General features: G+C 34.4%; 1 protein-coding gene across 1 annotated transcript in view; it reads right to left on the bottom strand.

Moving 5' to 3' along the window:
* Positions 1–18470, bottom strand: part of LOC118198214 (transcription factor 12-like) — a 154467-nt gene that overhangs the window by 98385 nt on the left and 37612 nt on the right. Inside the window, exon 4 of the mRNA XM_085812975.1 lies at positions 15611–15633. Within this exon, the coding sequence (XP_085669101.1) occupies positions 15611–15633 (23 nt within the window). The remainder of the gene's footprint in view (positions 1–15610; positions 15634–18470) is intronic.

Below are 18470 nucleotides of genomic sequence, written 5' to 3'. Positions count from 1 at the left end.
GGTTCCGCTACGTAGACGATACTTTTACCCTGTTTGAAGGTAATAAAGATGATTTAAATAAAGTTCTTTCAACAATGAATTCTATCGATCCTGCTATTCAGTTCACTTTTGAACTTGAGACTTGCAATTCTCTTCAGTTTCTCGACATTCTGGTCACACGTAACACATCCAATTTCAGTACTACAGTTTACCGTAAACCTTCATCTGTTTGCCTTCCACCAAACTTTAAATCATGTCATCCGACTAAACAAAAGTTAGCTTCATTTTATTCCTATGTTTTCCGTGCTCTTCAAGTTTGCTCCTCCAAACTAGCCCTTGATGAAGAACTAAATTATTTAAAAGCAATAGCTATTGACAGGGGCTTTTCACCCAACATTATTAATCAAGCAGTTAAAAAATTCTCATCTCAACACACTAAAAGCCACACTCTTATTTTAGGAGATTATAAAAATTCTGTTGTCATTCCCTTCTTTCCATCAATTAGCTATAAAGTTGCACATATTTTGCAGAAATTTAATTTTCGGGTTGTTTATTCTCCCATCAATAAAATTCGGACTTCTATACTCAAAGACCCCATTCCGGATATGAATTCCTGGGGTATTTATAGGATTCCTTGCCAGTGTGGTTTAATTTACATTGGCCAAACCAGGAGAGCCTTAAAATTTCGCATCAAGGAACATGAGGCATATGTTAGCAAAAAGGAAACACAGAAGTCTTCTGTTGCTCAACATTGTTGGTCCGAAAATCACACTTTCAATTTTTCTGCTGCTAAAATTATTCAAAAAACATCTTCCATTGGAGAACTGGATTTTCTAGAGGCATTTCACATTCATAAAAATCTTTCTGTTCTAGTTAACGATCCTAATTCCAATCCAAATTTGCCTTCGGCTTTTAGAGAAATTATGTTTTAGTTCTGATTTCGCCAAGAATAAGCAGATGGCGCCACTTGCTTATTCTTGTCCAGGCTTTCTTATCTTATCTAATCATTATTTCCTATCTTGTTCATTTGCGGTTTTGCAGCTGAAGATGGTGGTTCGGTAAAACCATCGAAACTAGTCCTGTGAAAATTTTGCAAATATTACGCTGATTTTTGTTGTTTGACATCTGAATTAATATTTATTCGGCGTGTTATTGTGTCTTAATTATAGAAGCCCCAAACAGGCTTATTTTTTGTTTTTTTTTGCACGTGGTGTGGCCGCCATTTTGTGATTGTAGGAGTTTCGGTGAGTACTTTTTTGCAATTTTCAAGTTATGTTTATGTTTTGTACATTTGGATATTGTGCTTTGCTTGTCTGATTTCATGCATTTTGCTTACAAACGTTTTGTTTTCTATTCATTTCAGTGAGGGATTTTTCTGCTGTTTTGTGTGTACTTTATTATTGCTCAGTTAATTTAGTTTGATTTTCTGCATTGTTTAACATGCCTTCATCCGTTAATCGTTTCACTAAATTACGCCTGAAACGGCAAAAATTCCTGAATCATCTTGACTTTTTACTTAAATGTAAATGTAAGAAATTGATCCCCAATTTTATTCAAATCAAATCTAATCAAAAACCTTCGAGTCGCATTTCAAGAATTCTGTTAAATTGCAAGCTTGCCTTACTTCGGTCCGTGATAAGGGATACACGTCAACAATTGTCCAAAATTGAACATGAACTCTATAAGCTTCATCTGGAACTCGCTAAAATATCCAAAATTCACTGCCCTTGAACAAAAGTCTCGGTCTAGAACGAAGAATGCAGTTAACCGTCATAAAAACACCCTTGCAGTTAAATTCAAAAAACTTCTTTTACAGTCTTCCAGTTCAAGTAGTTCAAAAAATCTTCCCATTGTAAACATCAAGCCAATAGTTAATATTTCTAATGTTAGTCTTTCAGAAGAACAAGAGAGAATTCTAAAATATAATTTCAACTTCTCACAAACCTGTAAACCCTCGATTCCAAAGATTTTGGCTCCTATCGAAAAAGCTTCCAAGTTCAGTAAAGTTTCAGATTCACAGAAAGAAATGATTAGGCATCTTATCGCTCATAATGTGAAATTCAATAATAAACCTTTGAAACCAAATCTAACTGCGAGAGAAAGAGCTACAATGCGCGAAATTCATTCTAACCCGGATATTATCATTTCAAATGCCGACAAAGGTGGCCAGATAGTCGTCATGGGTAAGAACACTTACATCGATGGTGTCACTAAACTCTTAAACGAAGGACCATATAATCCGATCCCTAAAGATCCTTCACCTTCGGACTTGTCCAAAATAAAAACTGCGATCAAATCTTCGCAAATCATTTCAAGCAACTTAAAACATTCGCTTATCCCATCTGTTGCGAATTGTGCCAGATTATATGCTCTTCCCAAAATTCATAAAAGTGGTGTTCCTTTCCGCCCTATTGTATCAAATTTAGGTACTGCCTCGTATCCATTAGCTAAATATTTAGTTTCTAGATTTTCCACTCTATTAGACAATAACATTTACACCATAAAAAATTCAATAGAGTTTGTAAAAAAGGTTAAAAACATTTCTCCTAGTAATTTACTCATGGTTTCTTTTGATGTAAAATCATTATTCACCAATGTCCCAGTGGAGGGTGCATTAAGATGTCTAGAAACCAGACTTCGCGAATTTCATTTCACTTGCATCAAAATTGATGAGCTAATTTCTCTCACTGTGTTTGAAACAAACACATTTTGTTTTCCAAAATAAATATTACAAGCAAACTGAGGGATTAGCCATGGGAAGCCCTCTCAGTCCCATCCTGGCTGATATCTACATGCATTATTATGAATCAAAACTGTTTGAAACTTTAAACTTCCCGGCATGGTTCCGCTACGTAGACGATACTTTTACCCTGTTTGAAGGTAATAAAGATGATTTAAATAAAGTTCTTTCAACAATGAATTCTATCGATCCTGCTATTCAGTTCACTTTTGAACTTGAGACTTGCAATTCTCTTCCGTTTCTCGACATTCTGGTCACACGTAACACATCCAATTTCAGTACTACAGTTTACCGTAAACCTTCATCTGTTTGCCTTCCACCAAACTTTAAATCATGTCATCCGACTAAACAAAAGTTAGCTTCATTTTATTCCTATGTTTTCCGTGCTCTTTTGTTTGCTCCTCCAAACTAGCCCTTGATGAAGAACTAAATTATTTAAAAGCAATAGCTATTGACAGGGGCTTTTCACTTAACATTATTAATCAAGCAGTTAAAAAATTCTCATCTCAACACACTAAAAGCCACACTCTTATTTTAGGAGATTATAAAAATTCTGTTGTCATTCCCTTCTTTCCATCAATTAGCTATAAAGTTGCACATATTTTGCAGAAATTTAACTTTCGGGTTGTTTATTCTCCCATCAATAAAATTCGGACTTCTATACTCAAAGACCCCATTCCGGATATGAATTCCTGGGGTATTTATAGGATTCCTTGCCAATGTGGTTTAATTTACATTGGCCAAACCAGGAGAGCCTTAAAATTTCGCATCAAGGAACATGAGGCATATGTTAGCAAAAAGGAAACACAGAAGTCTTCTGTTGCTCAACATTGTTGGTCCGAAAATCACACTTTCAATTTTTCTGCTGCTAAAATTATTCAAAAAACATCTTCCATTGGAGAACTGGATTTTCTAGAGGCATTTCACATTCATAAAAATCTTTCTGTTCTAGTTAACGATCCTAATTCCAATCCAAATTTGCCTTCGGCTTTTAGAGAAATTATGTTTTAGTTCTGGTTTCGCCAAGAATAAGCAGATGGCGCCACTTGCTTATTCTTGTCCAGGCTTTCTTATCTTATCTAATCATTATTTCCTATCTTGTTCATTTGCGGTTTTGCAGCTGAAGATGGTGGTTCGGTAAAACCATCGAAACTAGTCCTGTGAAAATTTTGCAAATATTACGCTGATTTTTGTTGTTTGACTTCTGAATTAACATTAACCAACTTTAAATAAAACTAAATAATATCCTCTCGAATAATCTGAATAGATTAAAAATGGTTTTGATCTTATTTAATATCTGAGAGATGCTATCTTTCTGGTTAAACATCCTTTTTTCCAGTTCCCATGGTCAAGCGTTAAATCATAATTATTAAATTACTTTGAATAGAGTCTATTAAAAATGGGTAGTCGATTAAAATATGATGTACCAATACAGGAACATTACAGTTTAAGCCCAACAGCTCACTCTTGCCTTACATATGACTCAAGAGTGTCCAATTCTAAGAAGAATTAAAAGGACTTCCACTTTCCTGTTTCAGAATACTTCCAGTATTCCACTATAAGTTTGATATTTTATTATTTACCTGCATGCACCAAAGTAACTACGATTTATCTATGATTTTGTTCATTAAACAGTTTTAATGGGGCATGCTGCATGGATATTTTTATCGCAGACTTTGCCACATTGTCTGCCAACTCATTTCCTTTTATTTCTAGATCCCTGGGAACACAGATGGAAAGAATTTGGTACCTTGGCTCCTTGGATTTAGAATTAATTGCAAAAGTTCAACTACTATATGGTTGTGGGATCTGAAAATGTTTACAAAACTTTATAATATATGGTGAGTCACTATAAATAATATATTTTTTTCTTCGCAAAGCTTACATGCAAATGAAAGGGCATAATATAGTAGTAAGCCCTAAACAACCACCATTCAACTGCCTCCCTTCCATATGGTTCCCAACCACAAATGATGTTCCATCATAACCAGGTGCTTTCCATCCATCTGTAAATATAGGAATATAACTACAGTATTTATATCTGTGCTTTTAGAAAATTTCCTCATATATGATTTTGGTAGTATTTTACTTGACAAAAATCACCAAAAATATCCAGTACTTGAATTTCAGCATTTTACTAAGACAAGATTTCAAACTGGTTTACAGCCTAGGCATTCACATCAGACAAGTAGTATTTTCCAATCAGTAACTGAATGCTGGTAGCGAAAGGTGGCACACAAGCTGACAAGCTGTAATTGTCGCACAGCAAACAATATATTACAGCTGTCATCTAACACAATAAAGCCAACAAGAGTGGTGGGGCTGTGACATCATACTAAAGTATAGATGAAGAAAGAGGCAGTTGTTATCATCTCAACTGAAATGAAGATTCAAAACAATACACATACAAGTTCTACACAGGAGATGTTCTGAAGGCTCCAGAACCAACTGCACATCCTGATATTGAATAAGATCTTCCTTTCTTCCTCAATGGCCTGACAGCCCATGTTGAGCCCTGGACTTCTCAAGAAGCTTTTTCCAAGCCAATCCTTGTCCTGCTATTTCATTTTTTGGTTTTTAAGACCATTAGGTCATTTTCTAGGTAGTCTAACCATCTTAGATTTGGTCTGCTTTTTTTCCATGTGGCTGCTGCTGGGTCTGGTGTTGAAGATTTTTCTGTTGCACGGTCTTCATCCATTCTGATAATGTGGCCTGCTTGTTTTATTCTTTGGTATTTAATGAAATTAATGATGTCAGGTTCATTATATGAGTGATTTAGCCCCAAATTATCAGAATGTGCTGTAGGTGTCCCTCTAATGATGACCAAATGGGTCCGGGTATCAAGGGAAATGGCACCCGGACCATAACTCCTGGTTGAGGGCCTGTGTGGCATGCAATAGTGAAAGTAGAATCAGCACGCTGCTCTGGGCATCACCAGACACATCTTTGATAAACGTCATGACACAATTGGAAGCAGGATCTTCAAAGCCACATACCTTCTTTTTGTATTCCTCCAAAAATACTTCTTAAAACCTTCCTTTCAGAAATACTCAACATGTCCTGTGCATATCATGGTCCAAGTTTCACATGCATATGTCAAAATTGGTCTTAGAAAGCTCCTATACAGTAAAACATTCATTTTTCTTTGAATTACACTCACTTGATTTCATATACACTTCATAACAAAAAAAAAAAAAAATCGGTGCACCAAGAAGGAATTCTCCAATGGAGACAAAAATTGGTGGATAGGAAAATTATATACAAAATAGAAAATGATTAAAATTTCAGAACAATTGAATGATTTATTTCAGAGTTTCATAGTTACAAAGTAACGAGCTGAATAAGGTGTTAACTCACCTCTAGCCTGGATACAAGCTGCTACATGGTGTGGCATAGACTTATAAAGCTCCCGGGTAGTCTACGGTGGTATTTCTTGCCACATCTACTCCAATTTTCGGAAAAGGTCATCAATATTCCCTGGTAGATGCAGTCGCCTTCCCATCATATCACAGACATGCTTGATGGGAAGAGACCTGGCGATCTGGATGGCCAAAGTAGTGTTTGAAAAGCTGTAAAGGGTCGTTTCCACTGGGGTTTATCTGAGCTAACAAACACAATTAACATAGTTGACCCATCTCCAAAACCATTTTTTCCCCAAAGGGCAGCAAGTTGAAAAATCTGAACTGCAGGCACAGCAGAGATAGTTGACACATGGAACCGACTCTGTTAGCTCAGATAAACCCCAGTGGGAATGGCACTTAAGATACTTCATAGTAACATATGCTGTATGTAGTCTTGCTGAAACATAAGGCCAGGGTACTGCATAAGGAACGGTAGCAAAATAGGTCTCAGAATGTCGTCAACGTACCGCTGTGCTGTAAGTGTCCCTCGAATGATGACCAAACGGGTCCGGGTATCAAGGGAAATGGCATCCGGACCATAACTCCTGGTTGAGAGCCTGTGTGGCATGCAATAGTGAAAGTAGGATCAGCACGCTGCTCTGGGTATCACCAGACACGTCTTCGATAAACGTCAAGACACAGTTGGAAGCAGGATTCGTCACTGAAGACTATATGTCCCTAGTCAGCATCATTCTAACCTAATCGAACTATGCACCACTGTAATCTGGCTCAAAAGTGTGCAGGCATGAATGGCAGGTGGCGTAACGTTCGGTACAAGCATAGATTTCACTCTATCAGCTATCTATGACTGGGACGGTGGACACTTATGCGCGGGTCACACGTCTGATGGTTGTTAGCGATGAATCAGGTGCTGTGATAGCTAATCTGACAATCACTCTCTCCTCCCAATCTGTTGTGGCCCTAAGTCGACCGCTACCAACATGACGCTGAAATCTGCAATTGTCCACCCATTCTTGGCAGCATCTTCTAATTGCAGCATCACTTCGAATCATATAATGAGCAATTCTCCAATTTGCCCAACCTGCCTCTCTCTTTTCTCAAAATGATACGACATCTTTTAAACTCAGAGAGTTGCTTGTAATGAGCTCAAATCCTACAGTGAGACGTTTTCTTCAGTCATTGAAAGGTATCCTAAATCGCAATGCAACAGATATTTTTAACAACAATTCAAGAACAGCTCTTTATATACATCTGCTGGAGATCGCACTATTCATTCTTTGAACACCAAAATTTAATCATTTGCATATTTGGTCTAAGCTTTGTTACGTAGAAAAAAAAAAAAAAATATTTACCTTTTACATTTACTCTCAACTTTTAACTTTTAAACTAACTAAACTGACTTTTTCCTGGTGCTGCGACCAAAAAAAAACTACTATTTAATTTCTTACTACTCTCAGAATCAAAATCTTAACACTTTAAAATCAAGGAGAAATCAAAGAAAATATCCTCCCTGGTGTTTAGGTAAAAAAAAAAAAAAAAAAAAAAAAAAGAATCTATTGTCAAAACAAAATGCGAAAATGCCTTTCTCCATCAAAATAATAAACGCGCTATCTCTCACTAAACTATAAAACTAATTCAGATCTCTAACCTGAAAACACATAAATTTCAATACAAATCTACAGATAGCCATAAAACAAAATTTAAAATACCACTCAGACCTCTTCAAAACAACAGGGAAAGATACATCTCACACTTAAGAAGTCTACCCATCAAAATCAAAATAAATTAAGTAATTGATCATATAGGGCACAACTTATAAAACTGATTTTTTTACTGCCGCAATATGGTTACCCAGGTTCGATAGAATAACCATGTTCCGTAAGGATCACATGGGTGACACAGTAGACCACAATTAACTCAAAGAAACATACAATAATAAAAATAATAAACACATTTATTGAATATTCCCACACATTATAATTTAAAATAGCTGGCCAGACTACCCCTACAAAATCTTTTTAAAAGTTACTCATAGTTTTTTTTTTTCCCGTATCAATCTCATTTTAAACATTATTCCATTAATACAAAAATCATAGTGAAACACCTCATATTAATCCTTTAAATATGTACTCAATTTAAACCCATGACAATTAAACATATAAAAAAACATAACTATCACCTTCTTAACTATTAATTAACTGATTAGTAGTAAAATCCTAATTTTAATCTATATAAAAGGTCAGCTAAGACGTTAGAATTTAATTCTTCCAAAATCCTTGTGCTGTCGCTGTGGATAAAAACAGACAAGAGGAGTTGACGACAGTCAATAATCTCTGGAATAATCTGCATCTTCAGTGTGAAACCTTCGGAAAAATACTTGAAATGGAAGCCACTCCTTTTATTCAGTATTAACATCACAAAATCTGTATCTTCGGCGCGAGCAATTCGGGATTAATAGGAAAAGAAGACGCGCCCTTACTCCATATTCCATTCCATCAGAAAATCTGTTTCTTTCTACTAAAAAAAACCACCATAATGAAACCAATACCATTGTACTGCAGGACAGGAGAAACACTTCGCCGCCGTCTACCATGATGAGACTACGAACGGGCTTGGACAGGCGTCCGCAGCCAGAACCAGGGGAACGCGGTAATCACCCTTAACTGTAATCCACAGTTGACCCCCCGAAGGTTCGCCATGTTTCTCTTTTTTTTTCCCTAAAATCTCTTTTTTCAGTCCAAAAATCTGCTCCTGCCTCTCATGCAACGGCTTAAGAAAACTCGGTTGACACTCATCAAGAAATGCCTCAAAATCATTATTGGCTCAAACAACACTAAAATTAAAAATTTAACCAATCTTAACGAAACTTTTGGACCCCCTCTAGCCAACTACAACCAGGTGATAAACCATGACGAAATTTCTAAGAAAATTCAGAAATCTCAGCAAGATGACAGACCCTTTCTTTCCCATGCAAAGAGGAATGTTTCCAACCTATAACTCTGTCAAATAATCACCGCCCCTTAGAACTATTCGCCTCTGAATGAGCAAAACACGTGTTTTTAATCCCCACGAAATGAGGAAAATGCAGCTGGCTACAACTGACCGCTTCGTGGAAAACGGAAGTAACAAGCCTCGGGTTTTTTTTCTGAAGCACATGTTCAGCTAAACTTAAAGGAGCTTTACCGTAATAAAGTTTAAACAATACTAAATACCATACATTAATTTTTAAATAAGAACAATACAAATTCATTAATCACAATAAAATAATATAATAATTTTACACAACAAAATAATGCATAACCAAACCATAACGTTTATGCATATAAAATTTCAAAGCAATCGGTTGATTCTTTCTTAGTGCGTCAATTTGTTTTGTTATAGAGTGTATTTTCATATATCATTGAAGAATCTATAGACTGTAGTGATTCTCTTTTGTATTTCTGTAGTAATATTTTTCCTGTTGTTAATTTCAGAGCCTAAATATGTGAAGCTGTCAACAGTTTCAAATTTATATTCTCCAATTTCTAAGTGCCCCTGAAGTCTGTTTTAGTGCATGGCATACATTTTGTTTTATTTTCATTAATTTCATACCATCTCTAGAAATATAAAAGCCCACTTTAGTGCTGCTGCTGTTCTAGCTATAATGTCAATGTCATCAGCAAAAGACAATAACTCTACCAATTTATTAAAGGTGTTTCCTCTGGTGTTGATATTTGAATCTCTTTATTACTTTTTCTAGTGAAGACTGAAGAGAAGGCGTGCCAACGCATCACCCTTTTAAATGCTATTTTTAATTTCAATTGGTTTTTCATTCTATATTTTTACCATGATTTTTGTTTCATCTAGCGCTACAGTGATTAGCTTTACTAACTTTTTAGGTTATTTTAAACCCCTTTAAGGCTGCGATTGAATGAGATCTAGTTTCAATAAAACTAGTGAATACTGCCCTGATACATAAACTTCTGAGCTGTAATCCAATCTACAGCAGACTAGTGTTCTATAAATGTGAAGCACTACACAACATTTCATGCCTCAGGTGTTCACCAGGGCTTTTAAAGCATGTAGCAATTCAAAACACTTCTTCCATAAGTACAGGATATATGGATGGAAATTTAATTTTCTGTCGACTATCACTCCTAAAAATTTCACTTCAGGTACAAGTGGAATCAATGATTCTTGATGAAGCTCAAGCATGGGATGGTGATTTCGCTTTCTGAGAAAATGATGTAGTCATATGTTTTGAAAACAAACTTATTTCTTTCTTACCATTTCTGCATCCTATTCAGAGTGATAGATAATTGTTTTTCTACATACATCATATCTCTACTTTGACAATTTATCAGAAGAACACCGACGTAAAGTGATCCTGAAACAATAGGATTTAAGAATTCTTCATAGGATTCACTCTGAGAACAACTCAGTTCAATTCAAATTACATCAGCTTACTCGAGACAGAAATTCATCTTTATCATGAAGTCTTCATTTTCAATAAAGTTGTACTATGCAGTAAAGAAGCGGGAAGAAACTTTTCGTTCTTACAAAACTTTTCTCAAATTACAGTATATTGATGCTTCTAAAATTATTGTAGCTTGAGCTATTTCTTCGCAAGCTGACTGATGACCTTTTTTTCAAAGCCATTAAAATATCACATTTCCTTCATCTATCGATATTTCTGCTCTTTATGGTTATGGATAATCTTGTATGTCTAATACTCTTCAAGCTAATGGTAACCCATTCTTCCATCTGGGCATGTGCTTCTTCTATTTTAGATGTTCTGCTTTGCTATAGCTCACTCTTCCATTGGGCTATTCCAAAGCAAGTAGCCCAGTGAAAGAACAAACTACAATCCATTGCCTGATTACCAAACTTCACACACTGTAACATAAAATTCTATCGGAGTTTAAATTTTTAATTATGAAATACAATCTTCAATTTTCTATAAGCACAGCACCCTAGACACCTGGAGACTCCATTTCAAATTCTCATCACTTCATAATTCTAGAGAACACTTGTTTGTAGCTGCAAATAACATGAAAATATACAACTTATTCTGCCATTAAGGGTTACCGAGAATTAATATAAGACTTCTTATAGGCAAGTGCATGCATCAAAACTGATTGCAAGATGTTTGCTGGTATCTTCAAACCTGGAACCCAGCTGGTTTAATATCAAACAAGTTTAAAGCCAAAAATATGGCATAACTCGCACAAACATAACATAAGAGAAAACAATGAAAATAGAGAATATATATATATTCTAAATTTCTAAAAATTCCTTTTGTTAAAATTTTTTGTAATTCACTACATTTGATTTGCTTTTGGTTTTTGAATATTACTATACTCATGACTAAAAATATGTCAAAACAACGCACAGGGAAATAAATTTAAACTCTATGCTTATTTTGAAGAAAAATTTTAATTCCAATATTTTAAAATTATGTTATTAGTTTGCTTGGTTTTTTTTTTTTTTTCCCAAAACCATAATTTCTTAAATGCAAAATAAATTTGCATAGTTCTTAAATACTTCCTAAATGAAAAATGAATATTTATAATTCGTAAATATTTCCTAAATGCAAAATAAAGATTTATGATTCTAAAGTATTTTCATTTAGAAAACTGTTCTCACAACCAGCATTGCTTACAGCAGCTGTTAGAAAAGTTCACAGTAGCATTACAATATTAAAAACTTTGTTCTGGACATTGTATTTTAGAAAGAAATTCAAAAATTTGTATTTTAGAATAAACTGCAAAAATTCTAAAGGATTGCCACTTTCACATTCCTATTCCCTAGAAATAATGTAATGAAACTCCTTGAAATACTTCTTTCTCAAAAAGGAGTTATTCATTATATATGCTACCATGATCAAAATCTAGTTGATATTCGTAATTTTCATTCAAAAGTTTCAATAGAATAACAAAGATATAACAAGCGTATTGTAGTCATTGAAATCACAACGGGATTTCTTTGAAACTCTTTACCTAAAATAAAAACTGTTTACTCCCCCCCCCCAATTTAATTCTGTATGCAATTCAGAATCTCATTATTTTTACATACTTCAAAAATCCATGACTAACCTTTACCAAATAATGTTTCCTATAAAAAATGCCACCCCAAAAAAGTGTGCCGCCTGTGGTGAATCACTCTCTTCCGGCTATGCCAGTGAGAATATTCAAAATAATTTCTTTATTCTTTGAATGAGGTTTCGTTATTTTTCTTTATTTCACATTTCTGTTAATTTATTGCTTGTGCATTAATAATGACTACACATTTCATCATTATATTGATATGGAATCATTTGGAAGAAAAATGTTTTATTTATATGCTATACTCTCAATAAATGCTTTTAGCAAACGTTATTTCTTTTCCCAACTTTCAGAGAAAACCAAAAGCTGGTAATTTTAATGGAGCTGGGAAGCAAAGAAGGTGTGCTAAAATCAAAACTGCTTTTATCTTAATTACCAAGCCTGATTCTCATATTAACAATTAATGCAGGTTTTTAAGTACACTGTAATAGCAAGTAACATAATAAAGTATTAAAATGAGAACAGAGGTTTTCTAAATTATTCAGATACCTATTTTATATTTACAATGTGCATTACAGATGTATATTGTACAGTTAGCTTTTTTGTATTAACATAATTTTGTACTGATATTTTTATAATAAAATGAAACTTTTTTAATTTTAAAGGTTCATTGGCTAATTATTATTAGACTCATTGGTTTATCCTCTTATTATCCCAGAAGAGGGTTTCGCATTTGTCAATGTATTGCTGCCTATTTTTGGTAGTCTTTCATTTACATAGCATGCTTTTAAGTAAGGACCGTTTTGCTGCATATACTAATACAGTACAAAGTATCCTTTGATCCAAACTCATCTCATTTTTTAAGAGTTAGAAAGTGATATTTCTCCGTGCTTTGAGATTTACTACAATTAGTCTTCATTTAAAATTTTGTTACTTCTTTCTGTAAATAGTCTTTATTGTGTTATTTTATTAATTTTATGCTTAAACTGATATTAAAACTTTGGAATGATTTGAATAGCGCTTCCGAAAATTATTTTACAAGATAAGCAGCAATTTTTTAAGTATATTTTCATGTAAAATAAATAAAAAAAGGTTATTAAGTGCTAATTTTAACATATATAAGAGCTCAAGTAATAACCTAAAATGATACCATAATTTACAATGCTAGAAGTGAAATTTTTTTTTCCTGATTTTTTTTAATGAAATTAGGCTTAGCGATGCAACGCCCCCGGCCCGTACAGTGACTGCCTTTGATTCCCTTTCGCCCCGCACAAGTGTCTTAAACAAAGGTGCGCCGTCGCAAAAGGGTTAAAATGCTCAAGATTATCAAATCAACCGCTGCATGTGAGGTACGGTTTGTGATAAGTTTTTTGGCTGCAAGAAAAATGTCTACTGCAGGCATTCATCTGAAGTTTACGGAGCTACTGCCATGAGTGAAGGCAAAGTGCATAAGTGGGTCAGAGACTGGCTATGACAACGTGCATGATGAGTCCCGCTCCGGTCACCCATCTGTGATTGTAGACGACATCGTGGCTTCAGTTGAAGGGAAAATTCTTGAGAACAGAAGTTTCACCATAAGCACTCTTTCAAACAAATTTCCTGAAATGTCTGGTCTAGGATGGGAAAACGGCAGTGACCTCTTGTTTATCAGAGCAGGCAGCAAGTTTCTATGAAGAGGGTATTCAAAATATAGTTCTAAGGTATGATACATGTTTAAACAAACTTGGCAGTTATGTTGAAAAAGAGAAACATATGCAGCATCTGAAAATAAATTTGGTTTTTGAAAATTTTCTTCATTCGGTTTTTATTTTCAAATGGCCCTTACTTAAAAAACACCATTCGTATATTGTGACAAAGGAAATTTCATGAAATTCTCAGCAGCGACAATTTCAATAGTTCTTCTCCTAACATTTGAGAGATTTGGTGTGATTTATTTGATTATGACAAAATATGCAAGGGCTATCAGCTAAAGAAGAGGCAAGCCTTCGTAGCAAACTTCCTAAGGAAACATGGTTTGTATCCTCTTTACTCATGGGATAAAAACCAAAAATGGCCATGTAGCCTGCCCATTTGCAAAACTGAAGTCTGGTCAAATTAACAACATTCAGACTTACTTGGTCAAGTAATCTTACCTCCACTCTGGATGGCCCCCCCAAAAAATTAGCGGTGCTTATAGAGGTGTAAAATCAGAAAAGTCACTGTCACAAGATTCAGTTTCTTCTGAATCAGAATTGCTGTTGCCAGTTTTAATCACTAAATCATCGATAAATGCTTCTAGAAGTCTGTCCTTATTACAAGAAGAATGTTCAAGTTTTTCTATATGATTGCAATATGCTTCCCATTCTTGGGAAATGACTCTATCCAAAGCTTTGTACAATAAACCTTTCAAATTTTCTACACTTAAGTCACCAGTTATATTCCTTTCCTTGATTGATGACCTAAAATATTTTGCTGCGTATAGATTGCAGTGGTAAGGAGGGAGCCGCAGAACATGATGATGGGGGGGGGGAATGTTTTATCTCCAGCGTGCAAAACTGTGTATCGAAAATTCTTAAAATATGCTTATTTTAAAATTACTTTGCGATATTGCTGTTGAACTGAATTTTATGGTGTAGGTGCGATATTTTATAAATAAAGGTAACACACAAAACATTAAAAAAAGTGCCCCTTTAGATGTAATTTAAAATCTGAAACCTTCGGGATTTTTTTTTTTTTTTTTTTTTTAAATTCTTATAGTTTTGTGTTAGATTCTGCATTCACAGCAAAGATTAAAGAAAGCTGATAACTCGCGTTAACATGTAGAGACAATTTCTTTACATCATCTTCTTGCAGATTATACTGCAATTCTCATTTAGAATGTATCTTTTAGCTCAATCAAACAAACATGCAAACATACATCCATACATTGCAAACCTGGCTTCAAGCACAGAAAATTAAAATCAATGGTGACAATTCTGACACTACTTTATTTACTAAGAAAACAGATGTGGTGTGGTGTGGTGTATTTAATTATGGCAAAGCACACTAGGGCTATCTGCCTAAGGGGAGGGATGCCTTTCGTGGAGGACTTTCTAAGGGAAACTGGCTTGTATACACGTTACACATGGGGAAAACCACGAAAACACCCATGCAGCCAGCCCGTTCGCGGGATTCGAACCTCGGACCGAACTACCAGTGTTCAGCGTCTTTACCGCTCGGCCGCTGGTGGGCAAGAAAACAGATGATAATTAAATTATTATGTATACTACTGCCACACATACACAATCGCAAAAACACCATTGTAAAAATTTTTAATGTTAATTCTTGTCACATGACCATTATTAAAATTGAAAGTTACTATAGATGCAAGCAGACATTTGAAATTGCAAGTTCTGAAGATATTTGTTAAAATAGCAAAGTAATAAGAATTTTTTTTAAACTTTTAACATAATTTGCATACTGGTTTTCAGCTTAAGCTGATATTTAATAAAAATATTTTTAAAGAAAAATACAAAGATTCAACTTACATTTTGTGCTTTATTAACATCACCTAAAAAGAAATATAAGAATCATTTAGCTTGTTATTACAACAATCATAAATAATTATATCAATTAGACACAATTCAACCTTTGTCTGAGCTTGTTTTATTCACTGTCAACTGAAAGCTGAATTCTGCCTTATTTCAAAAACACAGCTTAAATAAGCTCTTATTTCAAAAACACAGCTTAAATAAGCTTTTATTTCAAAAACACAGCCTAAATAAGCTCTTCAAAAAAACAAAATTTACAGAAGACATTATTGTTGCTACTAAAAAGAAAACACACATTTTTCATAAATGCTGTCCCCTTAGTATTACTGCCTCACAATGAACGGCGAGAAAAATTTTAAATACAGTCAAAAGTCGTTAATCTGGACTCGTCGGGACTTTAGCGATTCCGGATTATCGATTTTTCCGGATTATAGATCATCAGTTTAAATCTCGTAAAATGGCATGCAGAAATTCTAAAATTAAAAATATGAAACCGTAATTTATGAAATAAAGAACAATTATGATCTAAAAAGTATCAAAATTTACAAAAAAAAAAAAAAAAAAAAGCTTAATATTTATTTGTTTATATTATTAAACATTTCTTTCAAAGTAAGTTGTTTAAGTTGCCTCGTTTTTTATGTGATAATACTTTCCCTTTAATTCTATAAACAGACATAATTTTTTGTTCAGTTACAAAGTTCCGCTGTTCAAGTCCCGTAATTGCTGTGCCGAGAATACCGACTAACTTGTCAATCGAAATTTTTTTCGTTTTCACTAACCTCTCTGTCACCTTCTTCATGTCTTTATCCATTGTTTGCAGCAATTCTACTTTTTGTTTGATGGACATCGAAACATACTTTCGTTTTGTAGATCCTTTGGGAGCTCCAGCATCGGAAATTCTATCTGACATAATCGAAAGTTCAAGTTTACTTTTATAAAATTGCTCTTACAGTCTGCAAAAAATAATAAGCTGGATCCAATTCGAGGATTAAGGAACAACGCAATCATCAACATCAACTGAAATAGATAATTAGATAATTTTAGCTTATACCGTCCGTTATAGATTAAACGCGCACGCGAAAATGTATTCTGCACTTGCGCACACGCAAATGCGCAGTCGTAAAGGTTTTACACGCACGCATAAACGCCTATGCGCATGTGTCAACGCAGCGCATGCGCAGAAAGTTTTTAAGCTTTGAGGTCCGGATTATAGATCATTCCAGATTATGGGTGTCCGAATTAACGACTTTTGACTGTATAAGTATTTATTTATTAATCCTTCCTTTGGAGGATTCCTAATATCAACAAAATATAAAATGTAAATTGTTAAGTTCGCAAAATTTAAAACTTCTATTCCATAATATTAAAATTCATTTAGACAGGGTTTGTACACATTTCTGCACATGGAAATTAAGTACTTTTAAGGACCATTAATGAAAAAAATTAAGGACCTATCAGCAAATGGAAGCTGAATAAATTCAATTAAAATTCAATGAACTTGTCTGAACTTCCTTTTTGTAATAACACTCCAAGAATAAAATAGATTCTTAAGTAGGCTGCATTTTTATTAAACATAATTTAATAAACATAACTATAACACAAATTTGAGAATAAAATCCACTTCATAAAATTTATCAAGTAGTATTAAATATTTTACACCTGTAAATAGTTGGACACATCTGAAAGATAAGGGACATTTTGAGTTTTACTAACAGTTACCTTTATGATGACTTTTTTCTTTTATGTCTCATTTTGCCACGTGCTTAGTCTAGAGATTTAGTAAATAACAGATAGATTTTATGTCAAATGGCGTAGATTAAAATGAGAAATAAAATCCTAATCAGCACGATTTGTAACAGAAGACTCTTGCTTCTTGCCAAGAGAGAGACCTGTTAAGCAGAAGAAACCTGAATACCTGATGTAGGCATAGTTGGCAAGTTTTAAAAGTTAATTGTTCTCTGTCCACAGTTAATGTTGTAGCTTCATGTAGAGTTTCTGGGATTGTAACACTGTTAACACTTTCGCGTCGAAGTCGCCCCAAGCGCCTGAGAATTCAGACATCGGCTGGACACCCGAAACGCCTGAATAATTTCCTACCCAGTGCTTTCAACCTTCATGTTGCTGCATTACTCATTGCTTTCAGGTGTTGTTAAATCACATGTCAATCATTCTTTTGAAGCTACTAAAAGTAGCTTCCTTGTTTCCTTTGTTCCTTCCTTTTTTTTTGTTTACTGTCAGTGTTTAGCTTTTGATGCCCGAAGTTGCAATCCCGTCCCAAGGGGGAACTTCACGCAGTGTCAAAGCGTCGAAGAAAGAAGTTCTCGCTTTACTTAAGTAAGGCTATTGTTAGCACTGTAGTATTCAACTTGTCATGGGGGAAGGGAAAGCATTCCAAGAGAAATTCTTAGATACGGGCGTTTTCGATGTTTGGGGAATTGAGATTTTGCCCTCTCTCGATGCGAAAGAGTTAATATACTGTAAGGTTCCAACAGGGTTGCCACTCAAACAGGAGAATGAAATTCCCTGACTTTTCCAGGTTTTCCAGGTGTGTTTCAAGAAAATTCCAGTCTATCCGCGTAATGTACGTTGGCTGTGCTAAGAGGTAAATTAATTATGGTATTACTTGTATTGTGTAGCAAATTCACTTAATTATTCAATAAATCCCAGAGGACATAAGGCACCTTAACACTTGAAAACACAAATATAATTATAATAGTTGTTGTTTTCTCCACTGAAGATTGAGATTAGAATCTTCCCAATCTGGAATAAAATAAGGCTTTTTTTGCAGACGTTCTGCAGCTAAACGAAAGAAAGAAATCTATTTTAATAAATTGAGGTATTTTATATTTATTTTGCA

The sequence above is a fragment of the Stegodyphus dumicola genome, chromosome 3 (genome assembly GCF_044657685.1).
Source record: "Stegodyphus dumicola isolate Sdum_Otavi_A_Nest chromosome 3, ASM4465768v1".
In the NCBI taxonomy this organism is placed as follows: domain Eukaryota; kingdom Metazoa; phylum Arthropoda; class Arachnida; order Araneae; family Eresidae; genus Stegodyphus; species Stegodyphus dumicola.
This window is presented reverse-complemented; position numbering and strand designations above follow the sequence as displayed.